General features: G+C 36.9%; 1 protein-coding gene across 1 annotated transcript; it reads right to left on the bottom strand.

The window, feature by feature from the left end:
* Window positions 1-159: 159 nt before the first annotated feature.
* LOC129255011 (NADPH oxidoreductase A-like) lies at window positions 160-16,774 on the bottom strand. Its single transcript, XM_064107242.1, has 13 exons — window positions 16,545-16,774; window positions 14,414-14,555; window positions 13,806-13,945; window positions 12,919-13,063; window positions 12,175-12,382; window positions 11,253-11,469; window positions 7,911-8,047; window positions 6,933-7,091; window positions 6,078-6,312; window positions 4,904-4,987; window positions 4,240-4,361; window positions 1,206-1,351; window positions 160-850 (listed from the first exon to the last, which is right to left on the bottom strand). The coding sequence occupies exons 1-13, from the start codon at window positions 16,696-16,698 to the stop codon at window positions 781-783; spliced, it is 1,959 nt and encodes a 652-aa protein (XP_063963312.1). The 5' UTR covers window positions 16,699-16,774; the 3' UTR covers window positions 160-780.
* Window positions 16,775-17,965: the final 1,191 nt, after the last annotated feature.

The following is a 17,965-nucleotide window of genomic DNA, read 5'->3' on the forward strand; positions in this document are numbered from 1 at the left end:
CTGATTTTGATGAAATTTTGTTATGTTGTTTGTTTCACTTCAATATTTATATTCATATCTACTGGACTGGGGAGTGAGGTGTACCTTGTTTTAAACCAGTAACTAATAAATACTTTGTCAAAGATGATGGGTTGACACATGATTTTATCTTCTTTGTTTAATGAGTCACTTTCGAAATACATTTATCTTGGAGATACAGGTTCAACATTTTTATTATTCACATTAAAAATGAATTTGTAAAACAAATGGTTACATTACAAAATAAAAAAATTAAATACATTAAATACATGATTTCTAAAGATATCTATACAACCATTAAAATACAAATGAATGACTCATTCAAATAAAAACAAAAAATAAATCTGTAGAAAATATTCAGGAATACATCAATGGAATGACAATTTTTTTTGATGACACTAAAGAAATGTCATCTTGATGATCTTAATGTTATTAACATTAGTTAATAGATTTTAAGGCAATGTCACACATCAGTTAATACCTAGGTCACATGACATACAAGAACATGGGAGTGCTATGTTTTTACAGATATTAACTAGTCAGATTTTTTTTTAATCTGGGTCAATCTTAATCTTCATAAAAAAATCAAACCTCAGACATTACTCACCCACTCAGTCACCCACACACCCACCCACTCACTCACTCACTTACTTGAGTTTACTTGGTCGTTGAGACTAAGGTCCATTTGGTCTATCATGATTAGCATTGTACAATCGTAGCAAGAATACTGTATGAATGGTGCAGAAATGAATTGTGTAGTGATCATATGATCTTGGGTTGACATACAGGCCCCAAACATGGAAATAGTACATCTCTGTACAAATTATGTGGTCTGTTGAGTAAAAAATGATCTAAATCTTGAGAGATCAGGTTTGATGAGAGGTTAATAAAAACTAGATTGAACCCAGTAGGAATTCCCAAAATCGATGAAATGCTCAAACATTTTAAATGGTATATTAAAAAATAGCAAATCATGGTGAACAGAGGACGACGAAAACTGCCATTTCATTCAGTTTCGGTCGGTTTTTTTGTTGTTGATGTTTTTGCTTTCAAGGTTTTATATATCGGTATATATATATATATATATATATATATATATATATATATGAATCTCTTGCTGAATTGGGTATATCAATTTGACCTAGTATTTTGTATGTGTTTAGGTTACCCAGACATCTTTTTGATACCTATGATTCTCTTCCATGGTTCTAAGATATTTTAATGCATCATCTTCTGACATGGATCCTTTGTCCTTGATGATTGTTAGCAAGGCCTCATGAACATCCGAAGCCATATGCGTGGCGTCACCACAAACGTACATATGTGCTCCTCCCTTGAATAAAATATACAAATAATGAACTAGGTAAGTAATGATATAATAGACATTCATACATTTCATCTAGATGTATCAACCTTAATAAGTTGATCAATGCCCTCCAATATCCATCTGGCTTATCTATGTGACCTATTTTAATAATTGATAATCATCCCTTCTTATGAAATTGAGATAAGATTTTTGTTTAAAACCAATTTACGCTCAGATATATAGGTCTATCAATACTTGCTTCATTGTAGATTTTATTTCAATTAGAAATAGAGTAACACAGCATGTGTAATAATTTGTACCTCTGTTTTACAGGAGAAAGACTTTTTAAGCAAATTTACTTTCAGATGATCTTATAAGTATATGCAGTAGGATACTGATTTCACATTCCTCAGAAGGGATTTAAGGTCATTGGTCTTCTGACTGCTTATTTTCAAGCATTCAAGCTTTCTTCTTCTTCCTGTTACTGCAGGCAAACTCCTCAATTGGGATATAATTGCTGCAGGCGTGTGTGGCTAGTGATGAATTTGAATTAATGGTGTGCCCCCCGGATGAAAGTAGACATTTGAATTTTGTTTAGCCTTGTCTTAAAACCATCGACCGATTTAGCTTCACGTATGTCTACTGGTAGCAGATTCCATTCTGCCATAGTCCTCAGAAGGAAGGAGTACTTGAAGCAATCTTTTTTTGTTGTTGGTCGGGAGAAAGAGATTGACGATGATTTCCGTGTCCTGACAGAATTTTGAGAGGGAGTTGTTAAGTATCGACCTACGTTGATTGAAGCACTGTGATTTACAGATTTATATAAAAGTGTAAGTCTTGAGATGGCTCTTCTATCTTCGAGAGATTTCCATTCAAGTGACTTCAGCATCTGGGAAACACTACTGGTTCTCCTGTGATCTTTACAGACGAATCTAGCTGCTCTTCGTTGAACTGCTTCTAGTCTACTGATCTGGTCTTTCGTGTATGGGTCCCACACAGAAGCACAGTACTCCAACTTTGGACGTACTAACACTTTATAGGCTGTTTCTTTTACATTACGGGGGCAACTATACAAGTTTCTTCGAAGGAGGCCTAAAACCCTATTCGCTTTGAATATGGTAGTATTAACATGATCCGACCAGGTTAATTTGCTATTTATCTCGACACCTAAGTAATTGTGACTTGTGACAACGTTTAGTCGTTTCCCATTCATATCATAGGTGGTTAGAAGGGGTTTCCTTTTATGAGTGACGTGCATGACATGACACTTATCGGTGTTAAATCTCATTTGCCATGTAGCTTCCCAGTTACACAGGGTATTTATGTCCTGTTGTAGAACTTTCCCATCATCCTGTGATTTTATCTCACGGTAAAGTATACAGTCATCTGCAAACAGTCGAACATGTGACTGTATATCTTTGGGAAGATCGTTGACGTACAGTAAGAATAGCAAAGGCCCTAAAACTGTACCTTGAGGGACGCCCGATCTTACAGGAACAGAGGCTGATGCTTCGCCTTCTAGTACTACCCTCTGAGACCGTTTAGTAAGGAAGTTTCTTATCCATATTTGGAGGGGTCCTGTGATGCCTGATTGGTTCAGCTTTAGAAGAAGTCTCTGGTGAGGGACGGTGTCAAAGGCCTTGCTGAAGTCAGTTATGATAACATCTACTTGGCCCTGGTGATTCAAAGTCTCGGCCAGGTCGTTGACAGTTTCAGCAAGTTGGGTTTCACAGGAGTGACCTTTCCGGAAGCCATGTTGTTCTTTATTTAATATCCCATGTTTCTCGAGGTGATTCATAATGTTTGAGTGGATGATATGTTCTAACAATTTACATGGAATAGACGTCAACGAAACAGGTCTATAGTTGCTAGCTTCGGAGCGATCCCTCTTTTTGAATATGGGAGAGATATTTGCCCTTAACCAGTCCTCAGGAAGTTCTCCAGTATCTATTGACTTTTGGTAGATCTGTTGTAAAATTGGAGCAATGCTGTCTGCACATTCCTTTAGAACTGATGGTAGGATTCCATCTGGGCCTGGTGCCTTTTGTGGTTTAAGTTCTTTCAAGAGTTTTACAATTCCCTGGCTTGTTATCACAATTTGACTGATACATGTAGATGGACAAGAAGAAGTTATATGTGTAGGTAGGTTGTGACAGTCCTCTTGAGTGAACACAGACTCGAACTGGCAGTTGAGGACATTTGCCCTGTCCTGCGGAGTTACGGCAATACTTCTTGAAGTGTTCAGAGAGGCTACTCCAGTAGAACACTGTCTTAAGCTCTTTATGAATTTCCAGAAGGACTTCTTGTTTTCTGTAGTTAAATTTTTCCCCATATCATGTAGATACACACTGCGTGCTTTCACATTCCTCAGAAGGGATTTAAGGTCATTGGTCTTCTGACTGCTTATTTTCAAGCATTCAAGCTTTCCTTCTTATAAGGTAATATTGAGTTGCAAGATGATGTATTGTTCCAGTGAAATAAGATAAGAGCTTTGCAAGAATACATGTTATATTTCATGAAAGTTGATATATAACCCCTATTCCTTTATGAGATGAAAACTATAAACAGCACCTACTGCAGAGCAACCTGGAGATTAGATCTGAATGCACGAAAAATATAAACACATGATTGCACTTGCACGATTGCTCTCAAACTACAATTTGACTTAAAAACAGAACTTTAATTATTTACAGTATAATTCAATAAAAATACAATACCTAGGTGGTAATTTCATATTTTTTGTACAAGCTTAGAGGGAAAAGTGGGGCCCTCACCAGCCAAACCCACCGCCCCCCCCCCCCCAGCTCTGTGGCTCATGCAAAGGGCAAAATAGAAGACCAGAGACACACACACACATATAAAGTAAAAGATATTCCAAATGGAGAGAAGAGGAGATATATCTGATGTATCAGTACCTGTATCATATTCCAAATCATCAGGGTATCTTGTTGAATGAGATGCTGAACATAAACCTTTTTCTCTTGATCCCGGGAGAAAGCAGTACGAAGTTTTAGGTGACCATCAACCACCATTTTCTCTATTAATAAACAACAATAAACAATGTCCAGTAATGTGAAAAAACTGGGGACTTTATCATACAGCACCAGAACATGATAGTCCCATCATAAGAGACGCTTGTCTTGAAAGAAGTATAATGACTAGAGAACAAAAGAAAGATCAAGGTTATGATTGCTAGATGAAGTAGAAGAAATGTGAAATACCTTACAGCAAAATACTCAGCTGTCAAGTAGTGAATATGCATAAAACTTACATTGATATACTATGTAGCTTATATATTTCCCATTTGTCAATATCACTATTAGCTATGGTCTGGGTCTATAGGTGTAACTGGACAAAATCCCTGAGAGGATAGCTCCATGAGTTAAAATTGCCCAAAGAATTTATTTTTAACTCTCACCCAGTGAAAACTCCCTCTTGTATTTGTCTTTCCAGGGATCACTTGGGGAAACTCATTTGAAAAGCAAATTCTAAGTTACCATGGGAGTTATTTTCTGGAGGAGTTGAACAAGAGCGAAAGCATTATGACAATACCTTAGATATTTACTAATTATTACATACCTAGTTCCTTTTTGTAGAGAAAATCTTTAGCATTGTGTCTGCAACCAAAATAAAGCAGATTCATTCCGCTTGCACCTAAATGAACTGTAGGCATATGCCAATGGGATAAATGAACAGAAAAGAACAATGATATCATACAGATTATACCCACGAGTGAGAGCAGAAAAGAATAAATGTCAAAAAGTACCTTCCAAAAGAGACGGTTTAGAAGTTATCGAGTGTGGGAAACACTACTAATGACAAAACTGAATCATTGTTTTCTTTGTTAAATGATGTGAACCTATTTCACTTTAAAAACATAAAGGGATATACAGTAAACTGATGACTGATAGTTCCGATTGGTTTTGACATTTCAAAAGTAAAATTATGGGTAAGGCAAACTAAATGCCTGGAGTTCATGTTTTACAAACAAGTCTGACTAAAAGTCATGCTTAAGCGAAAATGTGCACACAATATAGAAAACATGATATTCAATACACAACTGGAAAATTTGAAGTGTGATTTTTATAGAGATTAGTAGGATACCTCTTGATCATATGTTTGCTCTTATTTGTTGTCAAACAATCATTGGATTAAGATCCATTTCATCATCTTATAGTTTTTATCAACTCAAGCAATGCACAGAAGAAAATGTATATACATAAAGTGTTGAAGAAATAGAACCTGCTTCTTAAGTTTCCTTCTGTTTGTTGTTATTGATATTTGTAGTCCCCTCTTTACTTCTGTTCAAGTGTACCATAATGTTATAACTGATAAAATAGTTTTTTGTATCTAATCTGTAAATTCTTTTTTTCCTGTTCAGAGTTGTGATCAAGTGTTACATGGACTTTTTAGATGGATTTTCAATAAAAACAAACTGTATAAACTTTTTATCAGAAGATAGTTCATTGAATAGTAACATTGAAGAGCAAAGTGTACTATCCTCTGCCCTTACCTGCCCCCACCCGCTCTAAATAAAAAAAAAATAAAAACAGGATAAAATTCATTGGAGAGATCAGGGCCCCGTTGCATTAAAGTTACCACTATGGTAACTTTGCCATCCAATGGTAACTTGCATGGAATCCTTGATTTTGATTGGCTGTTGATCAGGGTTACCATGGTAGTTACCATTGGATGACAAAGTTAATATAATAGTACCTTTTATGCGAAGGGGCCCAAAACTGAATCATCATACCTCTCTCTTGAATAAACGCCCTGAATGGAGCTATACCCGTTCCTGGTCCTATCATGATAATGTCTTTTGTCCTATCTTTGGGTAATCGGAAGTCTGGACTTGGACTGATGAAGACAGGACAAAGGTCATGGAGGTCAAGCCTATCCTGGAGGAAGGTTGTTGCCACGCCAACTCTAGGACGCCCTCTGTTGGAGTAGCGGATGATAGCTGCTGTTACACAAATCCTGTTTGAATCCTGCTCAAGAAAGGACACAATTCATTTTCACTTCACTTGGTTACAATTACTTCTTATAACCGTAATCTGCTTTCCTTCACCTTTCCTGTTCAAAATCAATCGGGGATTAAAGTTATACATTTGAGAGAAATTTTGACACAAGTCTTAAAATCATGGTTGATATCACTATATCTTTCTGGATCTAGAAGTAGTAAGTTCTAATATACCAAACATTTCACAATCTTTGTGAAGTTATCTTGGCTCAAATATGAATATGCTGATGATCTAAAAACACAGAGAACCACACATGGACATGTCTAAAATCATTATTTGGGAAAAATCAGAAAAATGCCCCACATTTTGGGCAAATACTGACTTTCTACCAAAATTGTTTGGTACATACATTTCACTCATACATAGAAATACCTAGATGGTCAGTGTGCCAGATTCTCTTTGAACTTCTACAGTTGGAATTTATATTTAAAATAATGAGTGTTAAAGAACATGTTGACAGAGTATAATTCTAAATTTCATTCGACCCATATCATGATATAACACTGTCTATTATGAGATATATTGCTGTTCAACCATATGTCTGTGTGCTGGAAGTAACCAGGTACAATATACATGTATGAACTCACCAAGATAGGGGAGGATGAGATAGAGTAATAGCGAGGCTGAAGGGGCCTTAGATTTGCCAGGAGCTCTTCTTGACAAAGCTTCACAGGGTAATCTTCAAGAACATCACCAACCTCAGCTACTTCCATGTAACCTGAGAGGGCTTGGTTTGACCTTGAGGTCTTTACAAATAAAAGGCAGAAGAGAAATTAAATTGAAGTTTTTTATTTCATTAAAAAACAAAAAAGTCTGTAATTTTATCAACCTATTTGATTGTTTGATTATAGTATTTAATTTAATATTGTTATAAGTAACAATATGCATATTTATATCTTCAATAAAAAGTCGATGCAAAGATATGATAAAATCTATATTTTTTTCTTACATCTTTTGATACACTGTAATTTTGGAGAGAAAATAATAAAAAAAATACTCCATTGTGCAAATGACATAGATTTATACATCAATAATCAGAAATAGCAGTGAAGATTAAATGGGTATTGTCTCAATAAAATGCCCCCTCCCCATCATCATCAGGCAATGGAATGAGATCATGTTCATTCCGATATGGGCCTCACATATGTCTCTTAAACTTTAAACAATCTCATTCTATCATCTAATAACAATCCATTATATGTTGCAGATTTTATCTCCATACCGAGTTATATTTGAAGTCAGAACAAATTCATGATAATGTGCAGTTACAGTGTACTGCAGGACTATATTTTGCTCATCCAAAAGCCATGATGCCATACATATTTTCAAGAAATATAAATTGCAAAATAATCTTCACTTGAAACTTCAATTCCACTGATGTTTTGGTGTAACTCTAACGCTGCCCTTCGTCATACAGGAATGCTATTTCTTTAATACTAGCATCATCTCTCAAAAGAAATTTTGGGGGTAATTTTGCTCAATTCAAATAAACTAAATAACTAGAATTATATATTAAAAGTAAAACACCTATAGAGTTTATTCAGTGTGAATCTGCTATTGCTTACCCCATTCTTCATGAGGATTTCCAAGTTTTCCTTCACAGTACCATCAGCATGTCTTAGCAGACATTGTAGCAATGACACTCTAATATTTTTAAGATCATAATAATTTTGTAGACTCTCTCTTAAGGTCACATTGCTCTCTGAAAATGAGAAAAATAAACTTGTTATAGGGAACAGCAAACAAAGAAACAATAAGCCAAGTAATTCAAAATTATATTTTGGTATTATCTACAATACTTAAAATCTAGTTTCCATACATTATATGTCGCTATGTCCGAAATTTTAAGAAAAGCTTTCATACTGCCAAAATACAACCTACATTATCAAAACTATGCATAATTTAGATCTATGTGAAAGATAAAATTAGGAACAAGACATTGGAAAATTCTTTTTTTTTTAGTTATTGCTTTCACATCAAATTTTAATTTTTTTTTATATCATTGATTACTTCCCAATAAAAATCATTTTGAAACAGAACATTCAACACAATTCAGAGGAAAAGGAGAATGAAATGGTAGATGGCATAGACAAAGTGTTAACAACATCTGAGAATCACAGCACCAACATTTCTCTATTTTTACCCTTTATATTGTAATAATAGTGTATTTTTATCACTGTATCTATACAATTTCTATACAACTCTGAAGATCTGTTATTTATGACTTTCCAAATGAAATCATTTTTATTTTCCCCCATGTTTCTTGTCAATTTTTGTAGACAGGTCCACATTTTACAATATATGCCCACAAAAAGTGCCTTAGGCATTTCTGTTAATGCTGACTTTTCTATTGTTTTCAGGTACTAGTAATTGAACAGTGCTGAATCCAAAAACGCTGTTTGCCAACTTGATAAAGTTTTTTAGATGTCATCATGACTTTGAAAGTATATGGATCTAGTTCAGGAAACTTGGGCATAAGAATAATCAAGTATCACTGATCGTCTTGCGTGAGTTTAAGGTCACATGATCAAGGTCAAAGGTCATTTAGGGTCAATGAACTTTGACCAGATTAGGGTTATTCTTTAAAATGTCACAAATTTGACTGGAACATGTGTTCGGGTGCTAAGTCAGTTACACAGGGATATATCATGTACCACAAGAAAGGGTCACCAGTCGTGTATGAAGTTGATTGTAAATTACAAACAGCTTTATGAAACACCCACCTGTATCTAGACTCTAAGAAAACCTACAAACCTCCTTACAAGTATACTCAAAAGAAGTGGTTTCGCGGATCCACTAATGAATCAACAACAGTACAAAGTTTCAGAGCTGCATGCATTTATACTAAACAGGCAGTCAAATGTTCAAAACAAAAACCTTCCTGGACAATCAGAAGCACAGTACTCTATAGATCCTGAAATGACAACTGTAGGGTATCTTCCGATCATTCAGACCCCGACATAGATACCTTATACACACTGTCATCGAAAAAATACTACACGAAACTAAGGATATGAATCAGACATATCTGGTACTCAAAGCCTTGTATCCAAAGTTGATCGAATTAAAGTGGTCAGTTCCCAGAATATGAGCGTATCCTCATAGCACATCTTAGAGGATTTCACATTAGTACAATTTCACATTGAGTCGTTGGCCAGCACATGCAAGACTCTGGCTTGACTGATCTGTGGATTGAGAATGACTTTTTGGGATCTAATGCAGCACAGCATGTCATGGGAGGAAATACATATGTACAAGCTATCAGAGTTCACAGACTTACATACCAAGCTCTGTGGCTGCGGCTTCTTTCTTGATTCTATGGATACTTAGAAGATTGTGATCAAGAGTTGAAGAAAACACTACATGAAATATGCAAGTCAGCAACTTTGAATTAACAGAAGCACTGCAAATTCTCTCTTCGTAGCATTTCTGCCAACAGATTAAAGCATTCTGGTTTGAACTATTAAAAGAAAAACGACCCAACTGCACAGGTTTGGCTTCAGTACATGGATATGATGAACATTCTATTAATTTTCTTAGCAACCTACATATTTCTTCTTTTCATAGGATGCTCCCCTTCTTAATGTTTGATCATACCCACCATGCCAGATTGGCTACTGTATACATATGGCTGAAATTCATTGGCTTCAATCAGAAATCCTTCAAGAATTCAAGAATGACAACTTTGTTGTGAAAGAATCAAAGAGAAAGTTCTATCAGGTAGACCCTGGACACAGCCAGGAATGGCTGAATGGTACTGGGATGAAGAGTGGCAATATTGTTGGCATAACTAGAACAGTGACAGCATTGGACACCTGAGAATGCGCAGTTGTTGATTATGATGACTGATTCATAGAACGACGATGTCCACAATGAGCTCATGCCATCACACAAATCCTGTGACAATCTAGAAGACAAAATAATTTCTGCTTTTCAAAAATCAAATTTCTTCAGTAAGGATGTGGTTCCTCCTGACCTGAAGAATGTCATAACAAAGGATGTAACATCTGGGAGCTGAGAGCATCAGTCATTCCTTGCTTAAATGGAGAGAAGCTTGGTGTAGAATCAGGCCCATGCAAGTCATAGAAAGAAGGTCAATTCCTGCACCAGAAAAGTGGTCAAGCTTTCTGTCTCTTTGTGAGAACAAAGCAAATCTGGAAGCCTTCCTTTCCAATGAATTCATGACAAAGGCGTCAGCTATCACACCACAAACACTTGCAGTAGTGGGAGGTTTTGCTGAATTAATAGAAATCCAGTGCACTGATACAGAAGTTGGTACTTCAATCATGGGGAAGTGGACACTTTGTCTAGTCCTCCATGCTATTCAATCCAGTGCCCAGATTGCAGTTGTTGCAGCACATGATACTGCTACTGATTGCATATTTTGACAAGATGAGATGTAAAGAAATTTGTATGAAGGCTGGAACTTCAAAGAAGCAGAAACGCATTCCAGTCTACACTATTCATCAGGGACTATCATTACAAGGTAATAAATAATAAATAATATAATACCTTATATCTCATTATTTATTAAATCCACAGTATCATAATTACATACTTATACCCAATTTTAATTGTTCTGTTGGGTTTGAGAGACAATTTAGAAGGCAGTAACGATGCAATTAAAATGGTGGCCATTTGATGCATTAAAATGGTGGCCATTTTTGTTTTTGCCGATTTGAGGATTTTAACAGCAAATTTGAGGTTGAAAAACAGCACATTTGAACTCAGCACCCTTGAAATATGCTAAAATGCTTCTTAAATCAGCATTAACAAGATTTGTGTATTAAGGCATTCTGCTTTCCTGTCTATTATGCAAACACAGACTAAATCACTGCCCCTATCCTCATGAATTTTTTTTATTTATTTCTCATTGAAATTAACAGCTACAAGTATAAGCTTCATACCTTTAGGTTGATAAGCTGATGACGGAACAGAACATGTATCTTCTCCATTCAACCCACTGGCCCGTAAAACCCATTGCACGTCTTCAATCCTATTGGTAGGATAGATACCCACAGCATCACCAGCCTCATATACCAGTTCACTGCCCTCTATTGAAAATTCACAGTGAATTGTTTCCTTGTCTGAGGTGGCATCACAATAAGTAAGTGCCTTCTTAATCTACATACAAGAGAATCACAAACAAAGGTTATTAATACCTATAATATTTTAATGGACTTTAACAAGTTAAGTCTTAAATTATACTAAGTCTTATTAACAGTAAGTGAAACTCTGTCTGGAGCCCATTTCATAAAGACTTGCAAATATGGTAACTTTGCCATTATTGCGTCCTTTATTGTCTTATGATACCTTTGCCATTGTTGCGTCCTTTATTGTCTTATGTTAACTTTGCCATTATTGTGTCCTTTATTTATTGTCTTATGTTAACTATGCAATTATTGGGTCCTTTATTGTCTTATGATAACTTCGCCTTTACTGTGTCCTTTATTGCAACCTTTGGCAAGGCGTCAATCCACATTTTGACATTCTCCATTCAGGTCTTGAATAGGTACCAGTAGGATGCGAAAGCCTATATATGTAGGATGCCTAGCACTTGAGTCTTGGTAGCATTTGTGGAATAACTCCAGAAATGTTATGCTAAATTATTTATCACAAGTTGCTTGCGTATACAGTATGAATTAACTTTTTCATGGATCGAGTATGTCTAACAACCTTTGGTTGCTGCTATGTCTGACAACTCTCTCTTTAGCTTCCAAGTCAAACACAACCTATGTTTTCAAAATACACTTAAAATTTGAATATAATAATACTACAGGTCTGAAGTAATTTTGTGGAAATTGTGATGATAGGAATGGAGTTTCTTACAAGAAGAGTTGCCATGAATGGTTTGAGGCGATGAAAACCATCTTCATCCATAAGAAGGGGAGACAAATAATCCTCTTTGACAACCAGATTGATGCTATTGTTAAGAAGGTAATCCTGAATATTGTCCATCCAATCATTAATAACAGTCCAGTCCTCCATGTCAACATTGGCTATTGGAATGAAAGGACAGGCTCCTAGCTCACAAAACCTGTAAAAATCAAATCATGAAATGATGAAATGAAATGGAAATGATTTTAATGGGAACATTTTTAAAAATTAGAATTTAAGTCAAATTTGGTATTTGAGATCAAAATATAAAAGGGTGTGTTTATTAACAAGCCTTAAATCTACATTAAATATCTTTAAGGGAAATGTCACTTTTCTATATGGCACAAAATATGGCAAAAATGACAGGGAGACCAAGTTGTTAGGGAAGATTTGTTAGGGAAGATTGCTTAGGGAATCATAATGAAATAGTTTTGGTGCAGTGTTTCTTTGTTGATGTTGTTTGTAATTACACAATCAATGTAGTTAAGAATATAGCAAGATGCTAAGGGAGTGCTACTGAGGGGATACTATCGAAGCACTAACCAGCCTCACATCATTCACAGCATCTTATACCCCCATCTTTGTCTTCTTCCTAATGACCGAGAAACAAGAAACTGTGTTCTATTGTTTCTGAGGTCTTACAAAACTGAAGTGTGTGTGTAAGAAAACCCTGGCCCTTACCTCAATAAGACTTACCTTTCATAGACTGTTCGTCCAGCTCTGCAGAAGTGAGGGTAATTGGTGTCCCCAAGGGCTAAGACAGAGTACTGGAGGTGAGTCAGATCAAACTTGGTAGACATGAAGGAATTGTACCAATCCATCGTAGAACTGGGAGGAACACCTACAAAAAAGGAAACAACTAATTTTAAACAAATAATTGCATGAATATTCTTGACTCATCATGAATATACATTTATTATGGATTGAGGTAGAGGGAGGTTGGATAGATTAGATAGACGGACGGACGGACAGACGGACGGACGGACAGACAGACGTACAGACAGACAGACAGACAGACAGACAGATAGATAGATAATAGATAGATATTGATAGACGTAATGTAAACTGATTTTAAAAAGAACCTAGGACCAGTCTTACAAAGTGTTGCAATAGATTATTAAATCTCAAAGTGTGATTATAAAATAGATAATATTTTTAGATCAATTGCAATTTGAATGTAATTGAAAACCATTTGGAATATGGGGCCCAGGTTTCCCAGGCTTAATCAACTTTAATACCCAGTTCAAAGCTTCAAACTCAGAAGGAAATTTGAAAGCTTATCAATCACCAAATCTCCATACTCTTTACATATAAAAACCAAGAACATGTACATAGCTCTAGAATGTTGCTTTCCACCATAGAATGGAATACTATTTGTTGGTGAAAAGTTAAACATTTTACTTGTAGAGTTTTCCATCAAAAACCTGTGATATTCTTCTGATCACTATATCTCTCAAGGTAACAGCTTTAACCACAGAGTCTCATTTAATATTTTATCATTATCTTCCATCTTATGGCTGCAGTTGGTCAATTGAAGCAAAACATGTATGCATGTATATAGTTCTATTGTTAAAGCTTATTACCATCTCCACTGGTTGAGATGATGACCAAGATGAGTTGTTCATCTTCTAGCCTGAGATGCTTCCAATCTTTGGCATTTAAAAGCCTAGGCTGCAGTTGACAGAGACCAACGTCATCAGCAGATGCAGCAATATTTATAAGCCTGCTCAAGAAACATCATACATCCAATGTTTATTATTGATTCATTTGTTAAACTACTCCTTTATTATTTTCCAGATTCATTAGCTATTTTTATTTTTCATTCACTGATTGTATAACTTATGGATTTAATCAGATTCAAACCTTCTCTTTTCATATCAAATCTACACAATACATTCTTCAAAAGCTTATTTCATCATTAATTCACAAATTTATTTTTCTCATGTAAACCTGTAGGAGAACATCAAATATTGTTGTAACAGGTATGCATGCTCTGTATAGCCCACCCACCATTTCTGGAACAACAGTCCTAAACAGTTAAGATGATGACACAGCGAACACTTTGCTCCGCTGGGCCTATACCCATGCAGTCAATAAGAGAAAGTTTTCTCTAAAAATCTCAAATCCATCCCTGAAGGTCAAGACATGACACCCAAAAAAAAACACAGAAAATATCTCATTTAAAACTTACCTTTTAAAGAGAATATTAGCAACTTCTTCACTGAAACCATATTCTGTACCATAGAAAACAAGAATCTGTTTTCCTGCAGCGCAGTGTGGATGCTGTCTTCCATTGTTGGTGTCACAATCATGAATGTCATCTTCTTCTTGACCTATCACAAATGAGTCAATGATCCTAATGAAGCACCAAAGTTTATGCACTTTATTCTTAAGCCTGCATTCAGAAGCATCCAAAAGTATCCATTGGTATAGGTAAATTCATGCATTGCATTGTTATCTCCCCCCCCCCCCTCCTCCAATTCCTACACAGATAGAGCAGTGTACATGGAAGAATAAATGTTGAGCTTATTCCTTGAAAGAAAATTGAAACTAAATGGATTCCTGACTCGGAGTATCCGAACAAGTTCACCACCTTGAGGTTCGGGTCGGTGTACCTCAAGCAATGTTCGTGCAGGCTCCACTCCACTACCGCTACACTACGCTCCACCTACCCGAACATCAAGCCCGTGAACTCGCTCTGATACTCCGAGTGACAAAGGTGGGATTTATGGGGGGGGGGAATATAAAATTCATGCAACATCACGATCTTTAAAAACAATTAAAACTAATATTCTTACTTTACACAAAGTTTCACTTCTTTTCCATTCTATCAGTCTCAAAATTGGTGATTTAGAGCCGACATGGAGTTCCTCACACGTATTAATAATTCGCTGACGATTTCAAAACATTGCATGCGCGGGGGTTAAGCTCTGACCTCAAAAAAATGAAAAGTTCTGTTGCGATACCTCTCCTTTTAAAATTCAAAACAAAATGGCCGATCGAGACCGAGATTATTTTTTTTTAGAGGTTCCAGTCTGTGCCTCGATGTCAGGATTTGTGTGTCACGATAGACCTTCATCGTTCATCCAAGTAATCGCGGTAAGTGCATAATTCCTGTTTCCACATTTTATTAAGATTACTATTGAGACCCAAATCTACCCCAGTGTCTCCCTCGTTTTGCACGGTCGACTCCTGGGCTCCGACCCGCTTCGCGGGCCGAGCTCCCTGGCCTTGGTTAGGTTAAGGTCGAACGTAACCCATGGCGCTCCCGCCCGGGCAGCGCAGGGCGTTCGGGAGCTCCCTGGGTTAGGTCGAACGTAGACCAAAAGCTTCAGTCTCTGTTATGTTGGTCGTTCAGCTGAACTCCGTTGGCTTCACTCACCAAATACAGAGACCGAAGTTCTAGCGCGATCTGTACAGGGGACTCACTGGCCATATGTTTATGTACTTAAGAGAGCTGAGAGGATAAAACGGGGAAGTGAATTTGCGCGACAGCCAAGGTAAGTCACTGTTTTTGTTCCTTTTAACTTGATTTTTCTCTGTTTTTTGGCAATTAATGCCAAGAGGGAATATTAATTTGCATTTTGGTCGCGTTAATTTTCAAAAATTTTATTCATTAAAGACAAAAATTGAAGAGCCCCGACGGGGGGATTTTGCATTGCAAGTCCCCTAATGGTGGCTGCACGCTAGCGAGCCGTCTGTGTATGAGGAGAAATAAAAAAAATTAAAAAATGTTTAAAAACTCCTCGAAACAGACGGCTGCCAGCTGTCTAGGTCGAACGTAGACAGCTGGCAGCCGTCTGTTTTGAGGAGTTTTTTAACATTTTTTTTTTTAAAGTTCTCCTCATACACAGACGGCTCGCTAGCGTGCAGCCACCATTAGGGGACTTGCAATGCAAAATCCCCCCGTCGGGGCTCTTCAATTTTTGTCTTTAATCAATAAACATTTTGAAAATTAATGCGACCAAAATGCAAATTGATATTCCCTCTTGGCATTAATTGCCAAGAAACGGTGAAAAATCGAGTTAAAAGGAACAAAAACAGTGACTTACCTCGGCTGTCGCGCAAATTCACTTCCCCGTTTTATCCGATCTTAAGTACATAAACATATGGCCATTGAGTCCCCTGTACAGATCGCGCTAGAACTTCGGTCTCTGTATTTGGTGAGTGAAGCCAACGGAGTTCAGCTGAACAACCAACATAACAGAGACCGAAGCTTTTGGTCTAGGTCGAACGTTGCGTTGCTTTTGCCGCGCCGAAAAATCTCCCAAAAAGTTCCGTCTCCTTGCCTGATTTGAGCAACAGAATTAAAATCTACTTACTTAATTTCAAGTCGTCGATGTACTTGTCGAAGTTGTTAGCGTTCAATCCGTATTTCGAGCTTGGTTTCAAGATATTTCTTATGTAAATCCATAATATTATGGATAAACCAGCAATACCGGTACTCACAGCAACGAACATTTCAACACGGTGCATATGGATCAGCTGTTCATCAAACTAGGCTTGATTCAAAGAACTTGCCCATACGGCCGGGTTAAGAGAAAAGTTAACTAACAAATTTTCTCCTTCAGGTAGTGCCTTAATGGGCTAAATGAGGTCATTAAATGAGAATTTGGGGCAAGAAATCATAATTTCTTACGAAAAAAAATCTTAAAGAGTCATCTGTGAGCAAATGGAAATGACATCAAATAGATGAAGAAAAAGAAACAGCTATGCCGTAGACTAGAGTGCTTATTATTTTCGGCACTTTTCCGCAATGGCTAGTGCGAGACAACTTTCATCCAATCAAATTGGTGCATCACGGATACAGTCGACATCGTAGCGGCGTTATATATCTCTGGAGGAAATATAGTTCAATGAGGAGGAAACCGGGAGGGGGGCGGGCTCGATCGCTCGCAACATTCCACTGGAGTTTTCTTTACAGGTCCTCCTTGGTAGCAAGGGAGGTTCAGGGGGTTCCGCTGCACCCTGCAGTTCGTCAACAGCACAAAAAAGGGGGAAAAGAAGAAAAAACACCAGGAAAAGACGAAAAAAGATTTCAAAAGGGAGAAAATTGAAAGAAACAAGGTCATTATATAGGCAGAAAACAAACACAAAAGTCGCTCGGGCGCTCACGTTTCGCACTCATTGCCTATTGAATCGTTAAGGTACTCTTCTTGTTTGTGATTTCAAAAGTTGATTTACATGTCAAGTTTTAATAGGTTTAAATCGCCCCTAAAATTTAACTTGCTTTTGCACTCTCCAGGCGATCTGACCAAGCAGCTATTCTCCTGCCCCTGGCCCCAAAAATGTTTCTGTTATGTTATGTGTGGGAAAATATCGATCGAGCAAAAAATCACATATCCAAAATCATGGGCATCGATCATTGTATTATTAATATTCCCCCCCCCCCCCCCGATGAATAGAACTTGCTGCGGATCGACACCACTGTTAAAAATACTTGAGAATGTTTTTCATAACCATTTCATCTACATGTTTAACTCCCATCAGGCCCCGATTAATGTTCTATATGAGGGCTTGTGATTTCACTTCACGCTTCGCTGGGGATCATAATCGACAAAGAGCAGCTGCCAGGGCCTCGACAAGAGGCTAGCTATATAGTCCATAGTGACTCCCATATATGAAAATGAAGGAAACTGACATGGCCAATTTGGAATGTGGGACAAACATTGGCAGTAAAAATAAATAACAATAAATGAATAATAGGTCATCTGTCATACTGACAGGCCACCTAATAAATATA

This window comes from Lytechinus pictus, chromosome 2 (assembly GCF_037042905.1).
Source record: "Lytechinus pictus isolate F3 Inbred chromosome 2, Lp3.0, whole genome shotgun sequence".
NCBI lineage: Eukaryota > Metazoa > Echinodermata > Echinoidea > Temnopleuroida > Toxopneustidae > Lytechinus > Lytechinus pictus.